General features: G+C 33.0%; 1 protein-coding gene across 3 annotated transcripts in view; it reads right to left on the reverse strand.

Annotated features, from left to right (window-relative positions):
- The window catches only part of NCAM2 (neural cell adhesion molecule 2), a 504,953-nt gene that overhangs the window by 43,969 nt on the left and 447,237 nt on the right, over positions 1-13,747 (reverse strand). For all 3 annotated transcript variants that reach the window (XM_036881527.2, XM_057501625.1, XM_036881529.2), the window contains 2 exons: positions 12,490-12,609; positions 8,932-9,053 (listed from right to left, as the gene is read on the reverse strand). In XM_036881527.2, the coding sequence (XP_036737422.1) occupies positions 8,932-9,053; positions 12,490-12,609 (242 nt within the window). The remainder of the gene's footprint in view (positions 1-8,931; positions 9,054-12,489; positions 12,610-13,747) is intronic.

Consider the following 13,747-nt stretch of genomic DNA (forward strand, 5'->3'; position numbering starts at 1 on the left):
AGACTTTTCTAGATAAATATAATGTCTTTTATATTAGTCAGAGGGATGATTTCATAATTAATTTTTGATAATTCAGCAATTGATAATTCACCTCCATTATGATTTTACTTTTACTTCACATATACCAGTTTGTTGTTTGGCTGCTTTGTTGATAATTAACATTCATGTGAACATGAAAAATGAAACATTACTAGTAGAAAAAACCCTAACAGCCATTAAAATAATTGCCACACTACTGTTTAAGGTTTGAGGTGGGGGAAAAAATATATTTTGCAAATAAAGTCTGGATTTTTAATGAATTTAAATTACTATAAGCATTTTTTATTACTATCATGTTTAGGTTCATAATGAAGAAGCATACAGGAGAAATTATTACCTGTTAAACAGGTTATTATCAAAAGAAAATTTAAAATGTTATCCTATCCTTGAGTATACTACAAATAAATTTGAATTATTTTTTCTAAATTAAATATTTTGGACCACATGATATTTGAATTATCCTTTATTGAAAAGAAAACACTATGGTTTCAATTAACACAGGACAATACATTTATATGGATTTATGAATTAAGCCATCTTAATGTGAACATTCAGTTGTGCTAATGGTTAAATGGTAAATGTTAACCATTTTAACGCAGGCAAGTTCCTTGACCTCTCTGCCTTGTTTCTCTCATTATTACAAAAATGACGGTAGCAGCAGCCTCTGTCAACTTTATGAAAGGAACAATGAGGAAAACCAAGTAGTTTATTATTCCAGGGCCTTAGGAATCAAAACCACTTAACAACTGACAATTCTTATTAAGGAAGCTATTTTCATAACAAGGAATTGAAATGATATTTTTCTCTGGATCCATGTATCTAATAATTTATCACTTCAATCACAAATCCCAATTCTCCAGAGGTATAACTGTAAATAAATTGTAGCCTGGCCATAGTTTCAGATAGATAATAAATGATAGGTAGACAGATCAACCTTTTTTAACCTCAGAGTTTATCCCAGTATTACTATATGTTGAGTCAATATTTTACAATGTTTCTTTGTCTATGAAGAATTTCATTGTTTTTTGAATTAACAGTGGAAATTGAGGATTTATTCTCTAAAATCATATTGTGGAAGTTAAACTCACAATTGCATTAAAAAATTGATTGTACTACAAACATGACATGTCCTTCAAAAGGAGACAAGCAGACATTATAGTTTTGATATCATACTATTATGTTCCTTTCTTCATTATTCTTAGTTATAGAGAATTTCTATTAGAAGGAATTGATAGGTGTATTTTGTTATTTCACCGAAAACTGAATATGCTATCACCTCTAACATAGCCATGAAGAAATTAGCACCCTGTATGTAAGTAAGACAATTAAAATTATCATATAAAAAAGAGACATTTCCCTTACTTTTTGAAACTTATAAATAGATTAATTTCTTAGACTGTTGTCTAGTATTATTCAAGGTGTTATAAGGTGTCCTGCAAAGGCCATGGAAAACTGAATAGTATGGGCCAGAATGCTTGTAACTTGTCTAAGAAGCTAAATGACTAGTAAAGTTAAGGAGGGAATCTAAGTTGCTTTTGAAATTTTTAGGGCAGCTGTACCAAACAGCCACAATTTTCCCAACACCCCTTTTCTTAGTCAATTCATTCATCAGTTTTTCATTCAGCCTCCAAGGGGTAATGAGGCTGTTCTAGAAATATAAACACAATAGTGGACAAGACATGTGTAATATGCTCATCTTGAAATTTACAAAACAATATGGAAGAAAGATGCCAGCTCTTTAAAAAAACAGAGGGTGCATTGGGAGCATGTAAGAAGGAAATGTAATCCAATCCAGGGGCAAGAAAGGTCTCCTCTGGGGAAGTGATGTCACCCACTCTGAAATAATAAACCCCGGTTTATTTTTTTCTTTTTTCATTCATCCTACCCTAGTCAAAGAAAAGGAAGTGTGATTCTTTCACAAAGGTTTGGATACAAAAATAAGTGCAATGATGAAAAACCTCAGAAAGATGTACAACACTAGAAGATGTAAAAGCAGACACTGTAGGCTTATTGTTTTAAGTCAGTATAAAAACACTCAGAATTATTGACCCAAAAAATTAAGTTTTAAAAAAATCTTCATTCAGAAGTAATTTTAGATGATACTTGATACAATATAAATGTATCTAGATACACATGTACATATATAGACACAATAAAATGAATACAACATAAATATTTGATAGGGTATAAATCGTGCATATACACTCAGATTCAGGAAGGAGAGGGAAGCGCAGGGAAGGCTGCAGGGGTAGATGAGGACAAAGGATGCACACAGAGCAGTGGAGAGTTGCTCCTGTAGCCTTCTTTTTGGCCCAGTAATTCAATAAGTTCTCTGCAACTATGAAGTACTTGGTGAGAATGAATATCTTTGTGGAAATCCACAACTGAGTTTTGCTTGGTATCTGAGTGGAGATATGGGTGAAAGAATCAGAAAATAAGCCAAAACTGAGATCTGGATTACCCCAGGATACAATTTATTCTTCAGAGTGATAGATAGACTTCATGTCATTCAGTAATCTTTCAAAAATACTATTTCTGGGAATCGAACATTTGAGGTGAAATTTCCTGACAAGCACAAGACATGCAGAAAGTCTTCTGAATTATATATCATTTAACTCTTAATTGATGAAGTTCTTGCTATGATAATTTAAAAGCCCTTCCTTCATTTTAGATAGTTGGACTGATGGCATACGGAACCAAAGGGAGTTTTAATATCTTCCCTAAATTAAATCAATTTCATCTTCCATTCAACATTAGACAAGGATGCTTTTTAATCCCCTAATTGTTATTCCTAGGGAATAGGAAAAAAATTAAAGTGGGTGTTACCAAATACTTCCCTAGACATCAAAATCTCAATTATGCATTTGTAGAGGGTCTGATTTACAGAATTTAAATGCCTAGGGAACAATTTAAGACAATCTAGTTGCAAAACGTTCCCCTAGGTAACTTAATGAGATGATTTGCTGAATAAGGTTATTATTAATAAGCCTATTAGATATTGAAGGGCAGCTGCTGAAAGAAAAATAATAATTTTGCTATGATATAGCTTTTCTTAAGCAACACTTTTGTCAGAAAAATAGATAGCAAGACTACGTGACAATTAAGAGCACTTCATAATAGTTAATCTAAAATAATAATATCAGTATATAGGGAAATATGTGCTATCATCTGCGCAGGGAAAAGATTAGAGGTCTTGATTTTCTTATTTTTCTTATTTGTCTCCTTGACTCATTTTGATCATAAGAAGAAGTAATCCACTAACTTTTTTTTTAAAGTCTCAGGGAATATATGGACAACATTACCTTAAATGGAAACTGTATTATTATAAAAAGAGAAGACAATAGAGGATGTGAATTTTAAGGTTCTTGTGGCTCCTGTGTGTCATGATTTAAGATTTTGTGTTTCTATGGAAGGCAGTTTCTGGTTTCTGAATTTCCTGGTAATATGGTTCAGCCAGTCACTACATGTACGACCTTAAAGAAGGCACCAGAATTCTTTAAAGCTCTCTTTGTTACTCTGAAATAAGAAAGGTGGTTAGCAATCTGGATAATTTAAACATACACACACATTCTACTGTGACTTGGAAAGATACAAGGTTTGGAGGTTTTCAAAAGTTTTAAATTCTAAGCTCTATTTTTTTCTGTCATAATGGATTCAAACTGCCTTTGTTCCATGTTCTGAAGCTTGGTAAAATTTTGTAAATGGGACCCTACTTAATCTATTCTAATCTCCATCACCCACATACTTCTTTAGAGAAAAATAAAATCTAATTATTCCTATTCATCACCTTCTGTGTTTTTACAAAACCCATAAAAATTCACACAGTGCAAGATTTTTCCCCCATGTAGTCATTATTTCTTGCATTTATGAATGTAGTTATAGGATTATTTATAATTACATAGACAAACTAGAGAGAGACTAACTTATTTATTCATTGATTCATTGATGCATTTATTCATTCATACAACAAATAGCCTATTTGATGCTATCAATGCAAGGATGAATAAAACTCACTCTCTCCATTAATAGCAAAGAAAACTTGCCAAAAACCTCAGGACTTTTCAATGTCCATACCTATTCATTTGAAAATATTTCAAAAATTAAACAAATTTCAACATACACACCTAAACATAATTAAAATAGAAAGCATCATTAATGTTATTAATTAGAAAATAAGTTCTCTTAACAACAAAAACTCAATTTTACATATTTATTATCATAATGCCCTTTTCAAAATCACCTTTGCTTTTTCTTTGGCAATTGAGATACAACCTTCCAGACTCCAAATAGCTTAAGAAGGTCAGTTAAGACTTACAGAACTAACCTAGAGCACCATTGCTGGTCCCTAAAGTACCTTCCTCACAATTGATTTTTTAAGCTACCAATTTTCTTGAGCCCTTCTTAGCTCAGGAAAAGTATTTAATGTGCCACACTAAGTGACAGTTATGGTTCCATAGCTATCATCAAATTAGAGAGAAAACAGTGAAAAATTCATGGAAGCATATAAAAACTACTTATTAAATTATATGAGTTATAATGACACTACAATACAAAGTAGATATAAAATAATCTGTATATAAAATAACTTCTTTCATTTTTCCATACACACTGTAAGATTAATAACCTTGTCTTCATTCTCAAAAATACAGTTTAATTTACTGACTTATTGTTAAAGATGTTAACTTTCACAAAGGGTCCGTTTAGAAATCTAATTCTGCTTTTATTGCTCTAGTTCTGTTGTAATAAATTCTCTCTTCTTACTGGGTAACTGAACAGAGTCATGTGCTCTAGCTACTACAGCATAACAGAATAATGTGTTTCCTAGTTCACAATCCATGGGAAGATATATTCTCTATATTAGGATATGGTTAGTCTCGTACTTCTCCCAGCAAAATGCACATTTAAATACTTAGGTTCCATGTCTGCTAGAAATGAACAAACACTTAAGGAATATATTTTCTTAATTTTTTCCCCTTAGACTATAACATATAAAACATACAGTCCTGTGTACATGGGGAGTTGAAAGATAGGGTCAAAGAAACAATCAAATGAAAATTATAAGGGTATTCCTTACTTTTGAATTACTGTATTTTCTTTCCATAGAAATTATCCAATTAAAAAATGCACTACATATGGCTAAATAATTTCCCAAATTATTCAGTTGCACTTTAATCCACTGTGGAATTCACTCAGTTTGAGAAAATAATAGATTAAGTGGGTTGGAATCATACAAAGAGAATAGATGATAAGGAACCTTTTTGAAATGGCAATTTTTTTGACGAAAGTGCAAATATCAAGGCAAATGCTGCTGTAAATCTTTAGCCACCAAATCTTGAACATAAAAGTTTTTAAGTGTGAGGAAGTTATCTGTTGAGAAAGAAATGCAGAGGAAGTTCTTTCCCAAGATTGGCTACTGATAGACCACATCAATACAACTTTACATTGAATCATAGTATTTCCAGTTAGACTGCAGAATGTGTTATTTCCAAGATGGAGGAGGTAGAGAAGGAAGGGAAAGAAAAAATAAGATACAGAGATAGTGTTAGTGTGTTGGAGAGGAAAGCATACTATTAAATGATAGGGTAAAGACCGAGTGGATCAGAACTGCTGGATATGGAGACCCAGGAGCAATGCAGCTGAGAGGAGACAAGGCTCTGGTTGGCGAGCTGACAGAATCTCACAGGCAGATCTCAGTTCAGCCCTCACTGCTGCAATATGGTTTAACTGTAAAGCCTCATGTTCTGGTATCTGATCTACCCATCAAGTCACCCAAATTCTGTAAGGTTCAGTTTACCCATGAAGAATGTAAAAGCATATTGCTTTATGTTTGATTAGTTACATATCTATATATTTAAGTCTCTAAGAGTGAGTAGTACCTTCTTTGAAGTACAAAGTAGAGTGAGGAATTACTTTCACAAACCTTACCAGAGGGTCCTAAAGTCCTACTATTAAAGCAACGTTCCCTGCTAATTGGTGGCATTATTTTAACATGTTTAACAATTTGAGGCACACACATAACTTCTCTTAAAAGATTAACTGTAATCCACAGTAAGGAAGCCAATATGAATTTGGTCAGCTTTTTAAATGATAATTTCTGTTTTAAAAAAATAAATAAATAGGCATAATTTCTCCTTGAAAAAATAACATTATCTCCATTTTTTGAGTCTGACTCTAACAGATGCAATATTGCTCTAGGGAATATTTTTAGTTTCTACAGTGACTGGAGCCCTACTGGCAATATAGAGAGTGAGGATGGGGATACAAACATTCTTCAATGGGTGGTAGAGCTCTGGAGGCCCAATACTGAGTAGCCAAAAATGCCAATTGTGCACCCTTTTAGATACACAGGATTCATGGCAAACTGCCATTGTTATGAGCTGAATTGTCTCAACTTAAAATTCATATGGTATAGCCCTAACCTCCAACATGACTCTACTTGGAGATGTGGCCTTTAAAGAGGTAATTATGGTTACAAGCTGTCATTAAAATGGGGCCCTAACCCCCTAGGACTGATATTCTTTTAAGAAAATGAAGAGACACACGCCCAGTGAGGACACAACAGAAGGGCAGGCTTCTGCAAGCCAAGGGGAGATTCTGAGGGGAAATCAAACATGCCGGCACCTTGATCTTGGAAATCCAGCCTCCACAACTGTTTAAGCTCCCCAGTTTCTATTTCTTTAAATGGTAGTCCTAGTAAACTAAGTCAGCCATTGCGATAATAAAGATAATTACTTTAACAATTGGTGGCAGACTCCACTGTTTTGTGGATCCAGTTCCCAACAATAACCACCTTTCCATTTAGTGTTAGTCATGAGATGTATTTCTAACAGGAGATAATTTTAAGTCTGCTTGGTGGGTTTTTTAGAAAATGTGTATGTGAATTACTGGGAGAGAAGACAAATTCAGCTTCAACAGTCTATTGCCTATTTTGTTCTTTCTGCTCTCTTCATATTCTGAATGTGGATGTGCAGTCACTGTCTTAGGAACATAAGCTAAAATGCTAAGGATGAAAGAACATTAAGAAAAATAATTTGGATTCCTGATTGTGTAGCTGAAAAAAGTCAGAGCATTCCTAAAAATATAATGCTGTGCTAATAAAAGTCACTAATAGATGAAGAAAAATGTAATAGGAAATAATAAATATTTACCATTACCAATTGAAATCAATGATTCTGGTTGAACTTACTATATAGCTTTTGTGTTATTTCCAATATCAACTCCTTAGAAAAGAGAAGTCAAGCATAGTTTTCAGCTTGAGGTAGAAATTATATATGTAGAGAACATGTTAGACATACTTTTTTACAACTTATTCTTGCATTTTATTGTTTACAAGGGGATTTTATTGGGGTTACCTGTAAATTCTACCATCCACGTCTATTTTGCACCATAAATTCCTCTAGGTGCAACTATAGGCCACAATCTGCATGCAAATTCTGTTTTTCCGATTCAATTCATGACTGTGGTTCAGGCCTATGACTCTTAGAGAGAGAGACTCATTTTCCTGCCAAAGAATTGTCGGATGATCACATCAGAATGGTAAAGAAACCTGGCTTGAGTAGCATGACACTATCAGATTCATAGGGGGGCCAGAGAGCCACTCAGAGCTGTTTTGTGGTACAGCCATGAAGCCTCCACAGATCAGCCACAAAACACAGCTGTTCATCATTCTCAGCATGATGACTGCAACAAAGAGGGGTCCTAGGAAATGGATATGAATTTTAAGTTTAAAATACTGAACTGATTGATGTCTAAAGTGGAATTGAAATATGCTATTCAAACTCCCCCTTTTTACTACCTTTCAAAATTCAGAAATCTGAATTTAAAAGGAACAGTATTATGATTTAGAAAATTATAGATTTGTGGGAAAATAGTTGAAATTAATCTACAAACTATTATGGAGCAATCACTTAAAACACTATTTGCTAATATAACTATATAGTAATATAACTAACTTGGAAAGTGTTAAGAAGTGTTCAATAAACACAAACATAAACTCGACACTGCATTATGGAGATTATAATAAAGCTTAGGAAGTAACATTAACAAAATTTAATGTAAAGTTGTGTTTCACTTTTGACATACTCCACAGTAGACACAAATACTTAATGATGCTTATAGCAAAGTATTTAGGAAAAATCACTTTTAGTGGCTTTTCACATCATTTTCAGCCAATGGCAAATTCCACTGGCCACTTTCTTCATTACTCTTCAACGAGAGGACATCCTTCATTTCATACAGGTACAAAAAAGTTCCAAGGCAGCTCCTAGCTGCCCAAAATCCCATACTAGCTAGTGCTAATTAAACTTGAAGAAAATTATTCCCTCTTCCTCAAGTTCAATTAGGCCATTCATGTTAAATGTTGATTAATTTATTGTTAAATAATCAACATTAAATATTTAATACCTTCATTTTAAGTTATTAGTAAGTTTATTAATAATTATTAAAAAATAAAAAATAATTAAACTAGGTAATTTTTGAGGTGTAATTTGTTAATAATCCTACCTATAGTAGCTAAACTTGAGAAGAGGGTTTAGCCTGAAGTTACTAATGTCAAGCAGGATGGAAGATGAAAATATCCTGCTAAACTTGCAGGGAAAACAGTATCTCATTTTGGAAATGTTGCTAAGTTTATTAATCACAAACTGAAAACTATGGCATTATTTTGATGATGTGTGCTTAGATTTTACCAAAAAAAACCCCCAAAAAACAGCAATCATTTTACGATTTGTAATGGTGAATTTCAGCAAGGACAAATAGCATTGAATTCCTGTGAGAACGATATATCATTGTTGCTACTTAATATGCACTCACTCCTGAAATGTCTATGAATTCAATATAAATTTAATACGACTTGAAAACACCATAGAAAATGATAATGGACAGGGTACTTACACTTCTGTATTTCACAATGTATTCCAAAATAGGGGCTCCTCCATCATCCTGTTTGGTGATACTGAGTTTAAAGCTCTTCCCACTGCTTGGCTGCCCATGGATTGATGGAGGACTTGGTTCACCTAAATATGCAATACAACATTCTTGATATTTGCACACACCTCAGATACCTAGAGAAACTGCATTTTAATAAAAATACCACTGTCTTGTCATAAAAATATACGATGTTATCCTGAATTTACCATTTGCTATTTGCTTTTCATTGCTATACAACTTCTGATCCTCTTTTCCTATCCAAGAAACAGCAACATTCATAAATCTAGAAGTATGCCAAAATAGTGAAACCTGAGGACTGAGTATATTATTTACAGTGATGTGCAAATGCTATGAGAATAGTACTGAATTATACAAGTGTACATTGTTTCTTGTGTTATTAATAGCATGCAAACCTATTTATTTTATTTACGTAAATTTATTTTGTAAATATTTTATATTAATGTATTATATATTGATTTAACATGTTAAGTCATCACACTATATGGAATATATATCTACCAGGAAAGATACGGCTTAGCAATTAGTTATCTGATTCAATGAACATTTTTTAACTAGATGCAGATTTGAATAAAGGAATTTTGCAGTGTTCAATCTATAGACATGTGTTTCAATATCTTTTTTCTTATAACTTCATGAATATACTTGCCTTTAATGTTATTTTTCCCCTTAAGATGGTCTTATTACAAAGATGCTACAATATTTTTAATAGTAACAGGGCTCTACTAAAGTGTAAGAATTTTCTACATGAAGGATGCAATCGCTGCTTGACAACTTAGACTGGGAACTCTCTGCTGTGTGTCACTTATGCGATGTTCTGGGCATGTACTGGCATCTTCTGCCTTGTTTTCTCCAATCCCCTGTGGATATGAGTCTGGTAATACTAAGGAAGTCTTGAGGCATGTGGGTAAAATTGCAACATTTCCAGAATTTTTCACCTGGCCTTAGTGTATCTCCGTATCAATAGGTGTTTCCAAGGGGTGGAGAGAAGTAGTCCATCTCCATATTATCAGGTAATTACAAGGGGGATGAGGGCAGAGCTGGACTGGAGAGGTTGGTTGGGGTCCCTTTTTGCAGCCAGTTGGGAGAGACACCGGAGAAAGTGGACAACTGCTTGTAAGCAATAAATGGGTTTCTCCCACTTTATTTCTCCCTTTGACTGATTTCTGTTCAAAGGTATTTTGCCCTGGGTTGAGAAGGTGTTATTCCCCCTAGAGTTACAAGGGACATGCTCTAGTTTGCAAGGCTACACAGACACTTGTAGTACCTGGCCTTCTCAAAGGAATGACAGGACAGACAAATTAAACAGAACAAAGAGCACTGTATATCTTCAAACCTGGAGAACCTGGGGTTTTTCTCATATTATTTTTATTTCTAATATAGTGTTTATAACCTTAAGTGAGTAAGTAGTTTTTTTGAGAAAGTCAAATCATTAAAGAAATATGACAGTTGGGTGTGTGGACATGCAAGTAAATAGTAATAATAATAATGATAAGTAGCCTTGTAAGGTACAGTCATTTAGAAACAAAGTATATAGAAGAATTGTAGTGATTGTCAGTTCATTAAAATGAACTAAATTAGTGTGCAGATATTATGATATGACTTGCATGTGAATGTTATGCATATTGTCTGTATGCAATATATTTCAATAAATGAATGAAAACTTTTGTAAAACCAGTACAACAATTTCTGAAAAGAATTTAGTAAGAGAGTATGGAAATCTAAATATTGTGAAATGGATTTTATACTCAAGTGTTTTAGTATTATTTATAAATTGAATTTTAGAATTTCCAGATGGAATAATTTCACTTAATAATAAATTGTAATCATATTGTTTTTAATAATAGCATTTTTAGGTAATTATAAGCAGACACTATATTTTAGCAACATTTAAACATATATGCTTAAAATATTTATGCCTATATTTAACCTTTAAAATATACCAAATTTGTGATTTCATCTACTTCTTTTAAAAATAAAGTTCAAAGCAAATGTACATTCTATCAGACAGAAATTGATTAAAATAACTGTTTCTATGAACTGTTAGAATGTTTATGCAAAAGAATATAAATAATTATCAAAAAGTAATAATGGATAATGACATATTAAGTACTTTGCACTTATTACCCAATTTAAACTTTAAAAAATACTGTGCAGCAGCTAAATATATATGTTTATTATTAAAAACCTAATGACAAACTAACTGTCAGGGTCTCAATGTCTAGAACAGAAGTCTACCAAGTCAACAGCAGTACACTAAGAAATCAGAAGTGTTATAATTTAAAAGGAAAATATTTTCTTAAAAAGGGAGAGGTGTTTTTATGTTTGAAATACCTAGAATGGTGTTTCATGAGTGAAGGAAAATGTGTCTAAATGAAGAAGGAAAGAAAGTTGGAGGTTAGCCAGCATCTTACTGAAGAGATTATGCCTTCACTGGGGACTGCGCAGTGACCCAGGAGATGATAAAAAGGAGAGGAAGCAAGACAAAATACACAGTACTTTGGGGAAAGTAAACAGCATGACCAGACTTTAGTTCAACCTACCAGCACCAAGAGTACTGTGGTAGTGGGAGGAGGAAGTGTGAGCAAGGCAGGCAGAAGTGTATGGACGGAAGGTGGGAATGGGAAGGTTGGTGCTGTTGAGGACTGTTAAGTAAAAATGTTAACACCTTTGTAAAGTCACTCTAAAATCATTTTAGTCTGAAAGTATGATTGTGAATCGTCCTGGTCAGAAAATAATGAGGGACTGAGAAAGATGCTGGCATCAGGAGTGGAGAAAAGAGAATGCATCTGAGATTTTATGAGAACCAACAGAGAAGAACTGGTCACCAATTAGGGTAAGATAATTTACTGTGGCCATTTTGACTATACTGCTATGTGTGTACAACAGTAGGGTTATGCACAGATTTTATGACAGATTTGTTGCATCACAGTCAAGTTTTCTAAATTTTTAAACAATGTGTTCAACATAAAAGAAACGGAATTCTTTTGAAATTTATCTTGACTGATTTACAACACCCTAAACAGGGTAGTAATGAGAACAGGGCTAGCGCAGTCTTACAGTCACCACTGTAACAGGTTTATTTAGTGGAGCCTTTTTCTCACATGTATGGCCAACATAATTTATAGGATAAAAACATTAGTCATGACTCATCAAAAGATCAGAATATTGGACATGTTACATAGACACTTTTTCTACTTCCTCACATAATATAGTCTGAGCACTTAATCCAAATAATCAGACTTTGAAGAAGTAGAATACCTTCTTGATCAGGAGAATTTCCTGAGAGCAATTTTACTGTCTATATGACAATGTGCCTTTTCTTTTCTTGCCTTGCTCCAGAGCAAAGGTATTTTTATAAATCTGAGATGCCACTATGTTCAGAAACCACTTGAACAAAGACATAATTCACTTCCCCAAAGTGCTCCCTGCATTCTAAAATCCCATTTAAATTTGCAAGTGAAAAGAATAGCAACAGAGAGCAAAAAAGAGATGATTACTTACGAACTGGCAATGTTTGGAAGATTTCTATTTTACTGTAATCTCCTTGCCCTTTTCCATTTACAGCTGCAACCCTGATTTCATAAGTTGTATTTGGTTCCAGGTTGGTCAAAACAACCATTGCTAGAAGAGAGATTAATGCATTTTAATAAGTAAACAAATCAACCTATTACAAAGCTGAGTATTTCGATTTAAATCTCTCCATAAAATACCCAAAAATGTGGGAAATACATACAGAAAGAGAATTTGTGAACAGTCCTCTTTTTCACCTCCATTTTAACTTTCTAACATCATTAAGTCACTTTCAAAAAAGAATATTAATAGTTTCTCCTGTGATGCTTACATGCACAAAGTAGAAAGCAAAATCTGTGCTTTCATTTTTTAAATATTTAAGAAATAAGAATGATTTAAATAAAATATCTTTACCATATCCATCCCAAATGTATATTCTAAATAGAATCTTCCTATAGAATTTGATGGAGATAGGGAATTCACCATACAGAACTCTGGCCTCTGGTATAAGGTTCTCAGTTCTAGAGCCAAAGTGGATCATTTATTTGATTATCTCAAATCAAATCAAATTATTTTTAATGCTAGTTTTAAGGCTGTAGTCTCTTGAATTTTCTTCTCCTTTTGTCATGTACCGGACTTGAATTCAACATGACACAAAGGAAGAAGAAAGAATCTGAAAACAGTAGAGGGGATGAAAAGGTTGTCAGAAACATCTCCTGGTTATGTCAACCTCTTTAATTTGCCATAAAATTTTAGATACAATTGCAGATTTCAAAATATTACATCTTTAAAAATTCCTATGATGTAGCTAACAAACTTCCATTAGATAAAACAGCCTTTGCTAAAGAGCAAAAATTAACCAGTAGAAATGGCAAAGCTTTGATAAACAAAAAAGAGAGAGTTATGTCTGGATTACATAATAACTCCAAGTCAAATAATCTGCTCATAATAGGAGATATAATCAATCAAAATAAATGTTTCAATCATAGTTACCCAGGATCATATTTGTAGAGCTATTGATTTATGTGAACCAAGACTGAAGTTGGTATACATTTCAATGAAATTCCAATATAAATTATTAGTATATTTCTGATAATGAATTACATTATAATACAGGTTCCCTAGATAACCTTTTTCATTCTACACTGTATAAATATAGTTAATGAATTTGGTTTGATACTTCCTTTATACCATTATTTTCCCTGCTACTATCATGACATAGCTCTTATACTATAATTATTTACTTTTC

The sequence above is a fragment of the Manis pentadactyla genome, chromosome 1, assembly GCF_030020395.1.
Source record: "Manis pentadactyla isolate mManPen7 chromosome 1, mManPen7.hap1, whole genome shotgun sequence".
In the NCBI taxonomy this organism is placed as follows: Eukaryota; Metazoa; Chordata; class Mammalia; order Pholidota; family Manidae; genus Manis; species Manis pentadactyla.